General features: G+C 40.0%; 1 protein-coding gene across 2 annotated transcripts; it reads left to right on the top strand.

Annotated features, from left to right (window-relative positions):
• Positions 1-357: 357 nt before the first annotated feature.
• LOC117397935 (protein ILRUN) lies at positions 358-12,128 on the top strand. 2 transcript variants are annotated; one of them, XM_033996917.3, is made up of 5 exons: positions 359-660; positions 4,009-4,163; positions 5,262-5,459; positions 6,149-6,456; positions 8,893-12,128. In XM_033996917.3, the coding sequence occupies exons 1-5, from the start codon at positions 503-505 to the stop codon at positions 8,926-8,928; spliced, it is 855 nt and encodes a 284-aa protein (XP_033852808.1). In that variant the 5' UTR covers positions 359-502; the 3' UTR covers positions 8,929-12,128. The 2 variants fall into 2 exon arrangements, with proteins under 2 accessions (XP_033852800.1, XP_033852808.1); XM_033996909.3 differs by lacking the exon at positions 8,893-12,128 and having other exon boundaries at positions 358-660; positions 6,149-7,072.
• Positions 12,129-13,027: the final 899 nt, after the last annotated feature.

Below are 13,027 nucleotides of genomic sequence, written 5' to 3'. Positions count from 1 at the left end.
GTTTTTTTTTAGACCGTATAAAATGAGTACCACCGATCCTGTTTAGTTAATTATTATTATTTATTTCTTAGCAGACGCCTTTATCCAGGGCAATTTACAATTGTTACAGGATATCACATTATTTTTACATACAAATTGGCATCTCCAATTTTGTTTGAAAATACAGCCCTACCCCCCTCCCCCCCCCCCCCAACCAACCCAACCTAAAGCAATATATCAATGTGTTTTAAAAGTATATGCCATCACAGTATATGTATTATTATACAGGGACATAAAGGTGATCACGCATGTAGAAACAGGTCTGGCAAGACGCCGCATCACGCACAATGACGCACTTAAACCCTCTTTAAAGCGACGTCCGTTGCAGTGTGACGTCAAGGCGTCGTCCCGGGCCCGCCCCTGCCATGCGCATTGGGCTTGTTGTTGGACTGATTGTTATGACTGGCCAAGGCCTCGGACTAAATTAGGAGAGAACCCCCGTCGTCGCCCCTGGATACCCGCCATGGAGGGCATGGATATGGACCTGGACCCGGAGCTTATGCAGAAATTCAGCTGCATGGGGACCACCGACAAGGACGTCCTCATCTCCGAGTTCCAGAGGCTGCTGGGTTTTCAGCTGAACCCGGCCGGTTGCGCCTTCTTCCTGGACATGACCAACTGGTGAGCCCGGGGATCTGGGGCCTGTGACGAAGGGATAGCTAAGCTGTAAATCTGTTATTTGAATCCTTTAATGGTTTGCGATAGTCGTTGCGTTTTATAGCAAACAATGAATGAAGTTTTGCCCCGGTGTGTTGTCTTGCGAGATGGAGACACGGTATTTTCATGTTTTGTTTGGAGGACATACTTTGTATTTACATACTATGCCTCGGGTAGTTTTAGTTATATGAACAGAAACAATTGAAATATGAACGCTGATTTGTATTGTAGTTATTGTCTGTTGATTGCCGCATGGAAGCAGTGTGTGTAGTTGTGTAGTCTTACAATTACTGAATGGTGGAATTTGCACTTGGACAACTGGGTTCATTATGGGCATATAATTGGAGACAGAACGAGCAAGCAAAACACGATGCCAATTAACTAAACAGGATCGGTGATCAAAAACAGCGAATTTGATACCAAGCTTCTGAATCCGAAGGTGTCAGATACTATCAGAAATTTCTCCAGTGTTTTTGATGTTTGACAGTGTGACCGTTCACGTCCCCTCACCATATTCAAAAATAAATACCTGTCTCATTTCTCAACTACGATATGGCGAATTGTAGGTATAGCTCACATACTACCAATTCTCCATCGTATGCCTTGAGACTCCATCTTATTTGTTGGAAATATTTGATATGCTTATTTTAGTATCTCCTGGGCAATCGCATATTAGTGGGACTCCAAATGAAATGCACTAAGGTCGTCCTATGTATACTATGTTATTCTAAATGGATATAAATGAAGCTGTGTGTGTGATGTCAAAGTAGTGTCTAATAAGGATGACGTCTGAGACTGTGTATTGCTATGGGTTGATACCAACTATCAATTTTGTCATGTATTTATTTATTCATTTTTTAAATTATACGCATATAACTCGCAGTATATGTGTTGGAATTCCCCCTCCGTTATGTCACCAGTCATCGCTGTTGTATTGCGAGTCGCCAAACCTTTTGAATGCTGTACAGAACAGTATGACTCGTTTATAACTCTTTCATAGTGCCCTTGTAAGCTTACATATTAATCACAAAACTACCCAACTATTCACACCACAAGTGAACCGGTCTGTGCCGGTCTGTATTTTTGGTGGGTGGTGACCTTTTCAAATGTATGCAGATTGCATCTACTAGTCCATCCTCACTTTCTATAAACTACAAAAATTCAAACATTTATACCCCACTGTCCTCTATTAATAGTGCTTCAAAGATCCAACACATTCCTTTTCAAAATGCTTACAGACACCAACATTTACAGTCCCGTTAAGATAAGGGAGTCGCTTGTGAATGACCTCCCTTTGTGATATTCGGCTTTTCTAATGCCACATTTCCACTTACCTGGCCCCTAAAGCATTCAGATTTTATATGAACCAGATCCACATAAGATGATCTGGAACTAAATAAATGGGTGTCAAATAATCCAGTTAAACTGAACAAGCCCGGTTTGGTAAACAGGACTTAATAATAATAATAATAATAATAATAATAATAATTATTATTATTGGAAGCACATGGTACTGTGGTAGACAATCTGGGTCGCACAACATGCCAGCATCTTGTATTCTGTTGCCCCCTGTAGGAAGCTGTGTTGTCCCTGGCCTCCTTTCTGTGCTCGTGTGTTTTTCTGTTTAGCTAAGCAGGTGGTATTACAAGTCAAGACAGCTGTGCGACTGTGACCCCACAACCAGCACACTGTGTCATTTAGGGTGATGTGGCCAGGATGGGGGAAGGTAGCGCAGTGTTAACAGAGCTATTGCATGCACTTTGAGCTATGTTCATTAAACTTACTGTGGGATCTAGTTTACATGTGATCTCTAAAGCAACTTTCAACTACCGAAACTGAGCGTGCAGAGTGGCAAGCTGTATACGTTTTTGTAGACATGTGGATTATCAGTTTGCAGGCAGTCCTGTTTGTTTATCAGGAACCTCCCTCCGCTTGTTTTCCAAGAACTGTGTTTTTTATTGCCCTCCCCACCCTGAAAGAAGTGGGTTTGTGTGCGTATTGTTGAAAACATGTAAGAAAGCTTTCTCAATGCAGGTGGAGTGAACACACAGTGCTCAACATTGGAAAAGGCTGGAGGGGGAATCTTAAGGTCTTGAAGGCCTGTTAATGATGCACGTGATTTCTTTTGAGCAGCGAGATTCTAATTAAACACGTGTAACGCACGTTACTGAAATGATTATGGGCTTCCTGTGTAGATTAAGACACTGCATCCCTTTGGTCAAGTCATTCCACTGTAGAATACCCCACTCCTTTCCCAAAATGAGTTAGATCTGCAGTTTTTTTTTCTTCCATAAAAGGTCTGTAGTAAATGTGGCCAAATATGACAGAAGTGCAAAACTGCAGCAATCCAGACCAATTCTAAATGGATTTGTAATGTAGACTTTTACTGTTGCTGTTCTGTATACTTATCAAAGCATCTATTGAATTGTATTAAGAAATCTATTTCTTGAGGACTCTCCTAACAGCTAGTTTTGTTTTGTTTGGCTGCATTACAGACAGACTCTGGTCTGCCCCTGACCCTGAATGCATGTTTGTAAGGTCATTGATATTTGACTCTGCTTCAGTTACGATTTGGCTGTACTCTTGCAATTATTCAGAGGGCAAAGTTGATCAGTCCTTGTCCTAACGGGTTAATATATTTTCCCACCAACTAGAAACGAATAATTAAATGTGGTGCAATAAGCGTTTACCGTTCTGCTTGTATAATGTTAGTGGGGAAGTACTTTGCACTTTGCTTTGGAACATTCTGGCCATCCTAATACATTGGAACAAATCCTAAATGGGGTTTTCTGTACTGCTGGATGCAGGTGTAAGATGCAGTGTGTGGGTTTGTTCTTGTTTTGACTGTCCTACTTAACACAGTTACATTTTGATGTACAAAGTAGGTTTGAGGGGTCAGCTGATCAGCTCTCTGAATGTCTTATCTAGATATGGTTCCTGTGTATCAGCCATGGTTTCATATATTTTTATAATGTGGTTTCCTTACAGACTGCTGCTGCTTTCACCTGTTCCAGCATGTCACATCACCACAGCTATTGGCAAAGGGACTTCTGATCTAAAATGACACCTGCAGTAGCTGTGTGTAAGACTGTGTTGCTGTATGCGTATCATGATGTGTTGGTGTGTGCACAGTATTTGTAAGTTTATCTGTGTGTGTTTGTGTACAAAGAAAGCAGTTCGTGCCCTTGCAGTACGATGTGCAACCCCAGGAATTCAGTTTGGACATTTTCACTGAAAAAAGACAAACAAATGTGCACTAAGAGGGACCCCAGTGAACTCTATTCAAAATCCTCCCTCCATCTCTCTTCTCAGGAACCTACAAGCTGCCATAGGAGCGTACTACGACTTTGAGAGCCCGAACATCAATGCCCCGTCAATGTCATTTGTGGAGGACGTGACGATCGGAGAGGGGGAGTCTGTGCCCCCCGACACGCAATTCACAAAAACGTGGAGAATACAGAACACAGGTAAGACGCTTCAGTGTTTTGTGTGTGTGGTCGTGTGTTGTGCGAACAAGGGTCACTTGACCGCATTTAAGCTCCATCAGGTGTGTGTCCCGTCTGCTCTTTGGGATAGGAGAGGTTGTAGAGCTGTTCTGTTTCTGGAGGTGACGCACATTTCCTTACACAGAGCCCTGACCACTGCTTCTGGTGCTGTTATTCTCTCAAGAGTCTACAGATGCAGATGAACCCGCTTTATATCATAATTGCCGTGCAGGCAGAATTCGTGATGTGACGCGGGTCATGATATAAACCGGGTTTCACGTTTGCCCGTGACAGCACATGATGAGTGCGAGGGGAAAAAAAAAGAAAGAAAACTTACAGTGAATTAAAGAGCAGTGTTTTAATACTGTACATTTAGTCGTTCTTTACATTTAAACAAATGGATATAGTTTACTACTACAGGACATACGTTTTGTGTCATTAACTGGAACGAAACAGTTTGTGTCATTATCTAAAAAAGGCATGAATTGTCGACTGATGACAGGTCTTAATTAGGTGTTGCGCTTGGTGTTTTGTTTTGTGTGCATTTGTATAAGACTGATTGTTAAAGAAGAAAAATGTGGTGACGTTGGTGTTTTGTAACTGGACTGTATCCTATTAAGACCGCCCACACATTATTTGACAGGCCGCACAAAATATCAGTTTATCAGCCGAGATGATTTATTGGTTGTCAGTTGCAATGAAATTAATTATATCCTGTGGTTACTTAAATAACCTATGGTGCATGGCGAGTGGTTTTTGAAAAATCGTGATAATAAATCTGGTATGACATTAAGCATCTGGTATGACATAAATAAAATGGGTTAATATGTATTTTAAACCATAGCAAATGTATTTAGTGTTTTCACAAGCAGTTGTGACCTAACCCAAGATCTACCTGATTTTATTTTATTTTTTTCTTTAGTGACTACTGTGTTTATCTAGCAATGTGCACAAAACCAGCACACGCTCGCTTCTCAACGTACTGTACATCCTCTTAGAAGTTTTAATTGCATGCTGGAATAATGCTTTTTTGATAAATAGGGGTCCTACAGTTAATCTCCCCTTTGGCGTGTGTTTCAGGAGCAGAGTCCTGGCCCCCGGGGGTGTGTCTGAAGTATGTGGGCGGAGACCAGTTCGGCCATGTGAACATGGTAATGGTTCGTTCGCTGGATCCGCAGGAAGTGTCTGAAGTCAGCGTGCAGATGCACAGCCCCACCGCGCCCGGCATGTACCAGGGCCAGTGGCGCATGTGCACAGCTACCGGATTCTTCTTTGGGGGTAAGGTCGACTCGCCCCTCTCCTCACCCCTCCCTTCCATATTCTCTCACTCCCTTTTTTTAAATTCCAAAATCCTAGTTCTGTTGCTGGGTAATGTAGGTATCTCTTTTCTGTGGAAATATTCAAGTATGCATTGAACCACTGTCCTAGTTAAGATGTAGCATCTTTAGGTTACACCACCAGGTGGCACCAGGTTTCTTAGTTTTATGCCTAAAGTCCGAGAAGTTCCTTTTGATTCAAGGACCGTTTGCAAGGTGGGGAAACCAAAAAAACAAACAAAAAAAAAAACATGGTGTGATATGGTGTACCTTGCAATTTTAAAAGTGCCACCACCTTTTTCACTCCAGTGGGATTGCTAATTTTATTATTTAAAAATATTTACATTTAAAATACATTTTTCACTAGGTATCTAATGTCTTTTAGCTTTGGCTTTTAATTGTGTGTTTTATTGATAATTTGTTTATCCTTGATTTTAATTTTTTTTTTTTTTAAATTAAAAAATAAATAAAAAAATTGTACTGAAAAATGATCCTCAATAATCACATTGATGATAATCGCGTTTCTGAAGGCTGTGTAAGTCTAAAGGATCATAAGATAACTGATAGCTGATTAATGGAATGCTGTGTTATGGTGCAGCTCTAGCCATGACAGTTTGCTCTTGTAACTGTGTCTCTTGCCTGTGTCGCTAGACGTGATCTGGGTGATCCTGAGCGTGGAAGTAGGAGGCCTCCTGGGTGTGACGCAGCAGCTGTCCTCCTTCGAGACGGAATTCAACACCCAGCCACACCGAAAGGTCGAGGGCAACTTCAACCCTTTCGCCTCGCCGCAGAAAAACAAGAACGGAGGGGAGGACGACAACAGCCTCAAGGACCCTGGGGGCCCCTGGGAGCCTGCCCCAGACCAAATCCAGGAAGATCAAAACGGACTGTCACACAACTCTGTAAATATAGCACCAAACAGTCTCCAAAACAACTTATCACTAGTGACTTACAGTCAGGTATGTACAGACCAGCGACAGCTGGGGGAGGTGGATCTGGTGCCTACCTCGGGTCTGGCCTCACTGTAACAGCAGACGCTTTCTTTGTGTGTTGTTTTTTTTTTTTTTACCTGTTTGTAGTCGATCATAGTTGACCTGTGTCATGTCCTATTCAAATTGCTATGAAATAGATTGCACAAAACAAACATCACAGAAGTACAGTGATATGCAGAGCATGCAAATGTAATCGTCATTTTGATTTAGTCCAGACCCAGTTCATAAAGATCATTAAAAACTAAGCTGAAAAGGTTAAAGATGCTGGTTATCCACAGTTCAGAAGGTAGGTTTTAATGGCATAGTTTATCTTGATTGTGATGAAATACTTAAAGGCTGTCCTTCAAGAGATTGTCAGTAACTATAAAGCAGTCCTGTTCGAATATGTGGTAACACTAAAAGAAACTTTTTGGTCAGAAATTTTAATGGTAGTCTTTCTCCGTGTCTTTTTGTATTATTTTTTTTTAATACATCTTCAAAATATACCAAAGACTGAACTTTGTTTTTCATGTGTAATGTTGTTTTTCTATGGCTGTGTTATGCAGAGATTCATGTTCTGAAATAAACTGTTCAGAGAATATAACTGTATTTATTTATGTTTGTTGAAAACTACAACAAGCTAGCGGTTTTAAGGCTCCAGACAGTCTAATGAAACTATTGAGACTGAATCCTAGTCCCTTGGCTGTGTCCACAAAACTCTAACTGTGTTGCCTTCCCTCGACTCTTACCATTAGGGTCGCGCAGTTTCCCTCCAGCTCCTTCATCTCGAACCACTTGGCTGTACTTCCTCCCACCTTTCCGCTCTAACCACACCTTACCTGCTTTCCCTTTTTGCTCAATTTTTAAAAAGCGTTTAACGTGGGCGATTAAAAAGATAAGACTGGAAGCTACCCAAAATATGGGTTTGGTATAACCCAAAACAAACAGTATCAAACTTCATGGCGTGGGGAGGTCTTATCTGTGACGTAGAACCGTTTTCTTCAGACAGGTCTGTAGAGCAGAGCGGATGTCTTGTAATTGAAAGCGCATTGGGATGGATGCCAGTTTGTTCATTTAGCATGATGGTTATCTCTCCTATTTGCCACTTATCAGACCCATTATTGAAGCTCAACACTGGAGCACTGTTTGTCGCTGCTCAATGGAATGGGAACAAGCACTTTTTTGCATGTATTTGGAAAGCGTTGCTGTCTTTCAACTTTTTACAAAGCCAAATGTGGTGAAGCTTTGACGAAACCTTGTTTATACAATGAATTTGCGGTTATTCTTAAGAATTAAGATACAAGTAAAGGCTCATCTAACTAGTTACATGTTTGTTCCCAGAGCCAAAGTTTTTAAAAAATAAATTAGCAATTCATTATCATCGTGAGTCATAAAAAGAATGATGCAGGTTTGTTCGGAGCTAATATGTAGCAATGTAACATTGCCAACTCTTTTATTGTAGAATAAAATTACTCCTATTTATTTAGGAAAGGGAATGTAAAGTATTGCTTCATTAGTTTAAGCAAGATTAATGAAATGTTTCCATATGTGCAGATTGCTTCACAACCCAGATTGCTGTGGTTTCGATTTTAGAAACAACTTAACTGCAACTTCTAATGGCTCACTATGCTGGGTAGATATTAACTCTAAAAATCTGAGTAGATTTCCAGTTTCGGGACAATTTCCAGTATTGGGAGTATTGCTCCCTCAGCCCTGCAGGGAGACAGGGTATTTAATGTAATCAAGCATACACGATAAGTGTCCTACCCTATATAAATATCCTCAGTTTCCACCGCAAGCATGCAGACTGGGGTGCAATTGGAAGGACCATACAAGAGGTCGCCTTTGTATGAAGAATCTTTCAATGTGTAGATAAAATGGGTCAGGTTTTATCAGGGTAATTCTGGGAGTGTGGTCCAAGGCCTCAAGTTAAACCCTGGAGCAACAGGTCTGGCATTGCATTGGATCAAAGAAACAGCAAATGGCATGTGTGCAAGAAAGTATCTAACTTACTCTCTTTGTCAATGGATTAAAAAAAATCTATTGCTTTACTCTAACTGGCTGGTTCCATAAAGTGTGTGGTATGACCTGCTGTCGTTTAGATGTTAGTACTCTTTGTTTTCATTGCTGTGTGCTGGGGTATCCTTGTGTGTGTATAATATATACAATTGTATCCATGGTAGACCCTGGATCTGTAAGATATGACCAGCCAGTATCTTGTTTTGTAATCCCTCAATGTGGCACATGAAGAAATCTTATTGTAACGTAGACCAAACAGAAAAACGGATCAGCCTGCCATGTCAGTTCCAATGCATTCACTTGGCCGGGGGTATGACTGTTTGTTTGTTTTGTGGGAGTTTGGCAGCTCTGTGTATTCTTTACTACCTCTGTAAAAACTCACACTTTGTTTCTGTTTCTTTTCAGGGTATCCACGGTCCCTATCCTTTTGGACAGTCTTAAAACACGGGTAACGCCAAGAATAGACCCCATCGCCGGACAGCAGCACAGGATTAGCCGAGGGGGACCTTGGAGGTTTGTTACTGACGTTTTAGCGGGCCCCTCGTACTGAAAACAAGACGACAAAAAAAAAAGAAAATTGGCTTTTTATTTTATTTATCCTGGTCAATACGACAACTCCAACAGCAACAAACCAACCCAACGTATGCATGTGTGAATGCTAAATTAAAAGGAGCGCTGTATATCGTTTTAAAAGAGGAAATAAATAATACACACACCGACAAAATGTTTAAAAAAAAATTAAAGGAAGTTATTGTCACATATAATTAAGTATAATTTGAGAGAGAGATTGAGAGAGAGAAAAAGCCATTTAAAAATGATTTTGCCTATGGAGCGATTGTAGTTTTCAGCAGATGTTTTACTTGTATTGTATGTTGTTTCATTATACTTTGCATTCAGTGATCGTGTATACTTTATGGGCAAGCTGTTGCGTGAATCTTTTTTTTTTTCTTTGTTTAAACGCAACAGCTGAATTTCGATGAGTGGTCTAAAATCTGGATTCCCTGTTCCCTAGCTGCACTGCCTGCCTTTCACATGCATTATTTAATAGGACCATGGGAAATCATACATTTCACCAACATATACTGTTGGTATTTTAAAAACGTGGGTGATTTTTTTTTTTTTAATGAATTGGTAACATGAAACACAAACCCTCTATCTCCACTCTCCCATTAAATCATGCTTCTAAAAACCCAAAGGGTACCTGTACTGCCAACTGACAGAAATGCAAAGCCTAAATGGTTTAGGTGTTGGACATGAAGAGCTGCTTTTTTTTTCCAGTAGGGGGCGCCATTGCATAAATTCATTGCCACTATTGGTTAGTTAGTAGTCCTTTTTTTTTGTCTTTACCTACAGCAATCATTACATACCAGTAGCATACTATATTAATCTAAAAACACACCAGTCATTTTTAAAGGGGCGATCTGTATGAACTGATTTACTTCCCTCCATTTAACCCAGTTGAATACACTACTTTTTAGATTCAGAGCCTTATGGGAGTTCTGCATTATAACAGTTGAGGTGTGTGAGTGCTATACAGAAGAAGCAGGTTTTGTGTAGCAGCAAACCAGACATTGTGTGCAGTGCAGAATTACTTTGGGGACGCGTACTGAGGCTGCTAATGTAAGATTAGCTTTTTTAAAAAGAGTGGTCCTTCTAACAACACTATTGAGAGCACTACTGGCTTCACTGCTTCGGGTGTTGTTTGTTTATCACATGTTCCATGATGGCTTGTGTGGACCCTGCTCTGATTCAAGCCGTCCTCTTTCACGCTGTGCTGTGCCACCAAGATCCATAGAAATACTGCAGCAAAGATTACTAGTAAACGGTAGCCCTTTTTTTTCTGTTTTTTTTAAATCCAACATTTTATGAAAGGTGCAGCAATGGGACCTGTGTTTTTCGTTTTTTTTTTTTTTTTTTTTTGCACGTATAGCTTTTGTTAAGCACTTGGATTTGAAGTTGCACGGTTTTATAAAGGGCGTCCGCACTATGAATTTCTAGGTGCACTCTTAAGGTTCAAGTGGAGATGTGTTCATAGGCTCCATGTTTTAAAGGGAAAGTGTTGAAGAGAAAATAAGCCCGCGTTTTAAGTGACCATAAAGCCACATTCAGCAGCTATGATCGGGTTTTTATTAAACATTTATATTGTTTTTCTTGAGCATGATACTAGAAGAGGCCGCGGTGAAGGTGTGTAATGGAAGCCGAGTTGCAGTTTGCAGAGACGATGGTGGGTTCAGTCATCAGTGCCTCTCAGTTAACGCCTCTACCGCCATGTAAACCGTCTGCATTGGAAGAATTGACAGGAGCTGGCAGTTTTTTCTTTTTATTTGTTATGCAAATGTTGTCTTCTGTGTGCAGCTTCTGGTGACTTTCTGTTTCAAACTTGGCTCTACATAAAAAGACTGACAGTTGTGTTAGTGGTTTGCTTTTAATTAAAATCTTTGGTTTGGCTGATACTGCCAAACTCATTTCATTTGGGAACTGAGATGAGCTGCAGCCCTAGACTGACTGGTTTGTTTCACACAGGCCCCAATTGGGTAAGATTAGTTGAAATCGTTGTTGACTATAAAGATTTAGTTTTTTATTTGTGTTATTCTTAAGTGACTGAAACTTTTGACACCATACAACACGAGCTCAACACACAGTCCATGCAAGGATCCGATACATTTACAAATCCGTAGAATCAGTACATAAGTTCTGAACAGTAGCATTTTGCTCTGTGCACTGTTTTACAGAGTTTGCATCTACCTGTTCATTTGAGAATTCTGTTTCATGGTGGCTCAGTAATTGCTGCCTTTAGCTGGCAAGTAAAATGCGTTTGAAGATCTTAAATGCAATGGGGTTTGCAGAAGACACCCTGCACTGACAAATCGTACAGACTGACCTTTTCTGTGACGTCTGGTTGGCTCCATGGAGTGGCGTAGTTTGAGCCTAGCACTGCAGTCAACTTTGTTTTCCCCTTTTTCGCTGGATCAGTGTTCGAAGCCAGATTTTAAACGGAACCACAGGTGCTACAAAACTCCAATAAAGAAAATCTCTCAACCTGGATGTGTTTTATATTTATTGAAGTGAAGAAAGGCATTTTTTACTGTAAGATGTCCTGATACTGCTTTTAAATCATTATTTGCATATTTAAAATGCATGTCAGTTTAACGTTTTTTTTTTTTTGGTTTGTTTTTTATAACTAGAGGTATAAACTGTCTATTGCCAACAGTCTCACAGTAATCTTTTTATCGAGACTGCCTGAACCGCATCCAGTTATTCCTGTGTATTTGTCATACTTTTTCAGGTGGTGAATCAGCTTGTTGACACCTGGTTTACATTGTTTAAAGTTGATCATGCTCATCAGTCAGTTTTGCATTCTATTTATTTTTCGTAACTTTAAGCTTTACCACAAACTTACTCATCCCCTAAAGTATACACTGTCCTGCCTTTTGTTTTATTTTACTGTGTTCCTTGACCTTGGTTTGTATTCTTCTTTGGGTGCGAGTGTGAGTTTTTCTGTATTGGGCTGAGTGTATGTTGAGCAGGGTGGCATGATGGGTGAGTCCTGAAGTCTGAGTAGAGTCCTATGATAGCACATTTAAAAAAAAACAAATGTAAAAAAACAAATGAAAGCTTTTTTTTTTTCCTTTATGTATAAATGAACATTTGTATGATTAAATTAACACTGAAAAAATATAAAACCTGGGAGTTTCGAGTTTTTTATTTCTTTATTCACATCACTATGCTTTTTATTACAATGTACATTATACTGAGCTTTACTGGTTTAAGCTGCTCTGAATACCTTTTTTTTTACTGTAGTAGTTAATTGTCATTACTTGTCTCTTAACTAGCTTTCTGTAGAATGCACTGCTGGGTGTGGTCTGCAGTCTAAATGGCCAGTCTTTGATTTCCACATTCTGGTAGGTCTAGGTTAGTGTAGAGCTTTTAAGATGACTAAGAAGGTGTTGTAGTCCGAGTTTCAAAACCATATTGCTTTCTGATAAAGCCATCTGTTATCTTGGAACTATTTTATTTTGATTAATATTGCCCACTTATGACGTGAATTGTCCAAGTCACTCCCAGCCAGTCCCCTTTGTGCTGCCAAATGCATAGCTGGTGGCATGATTAATGTCCAAGATTAAAGAATTAACGGGGTAACACCCTGCTTATGTTGGAACGAGATTCCAGCACTAGATCAAAACACCCTGTTGCTTTATACAAATGTTTTGCTTATTCGCCCGTGCCTGTAGGAACAGCATATCGCTTCTGTCTGTCAACAGCAATGCAAGTGTTGAGCTTTTTTTCAGGCAGTCTATTTGATTTAGTAAAATATCTAATGCAAGTGTTTTCAATCCGATGACCTCGTTATACAGTGTAATTATACGAGGATGGATTTAGTTTGTGGTTATCTGATCAGTTGGTTTTCTGCTGTTGACGTGCATCGGGTATTCTTGTAGTTTGAAGCTTTGGTAAAAGTTTATTTTGATTCTGACACTTTTAAATGGCTTATCCATCTCCTGATGGCTTTCTGTTACTTTTAAAACTCCTTGTTTTCTCT

This window comes from Acipenser ruthenus, chromosome 30 (assembly GCF_902713425.1).
Source record: "Acipenser ruthenus chromosome 30, fAciRut3.2 maternal haplotype, whole genome shotgun sequence".
Taxonomy (NCBI): Eukaryota; Metazoa; Chordata; class Actinopteri; order Acipenseriformes; family Acipenseridae; genus Acipenser; species Acipenser ruthenus.
This window is presented reverse-complemented; position numbering and strand designations above follow the sequence as displayed.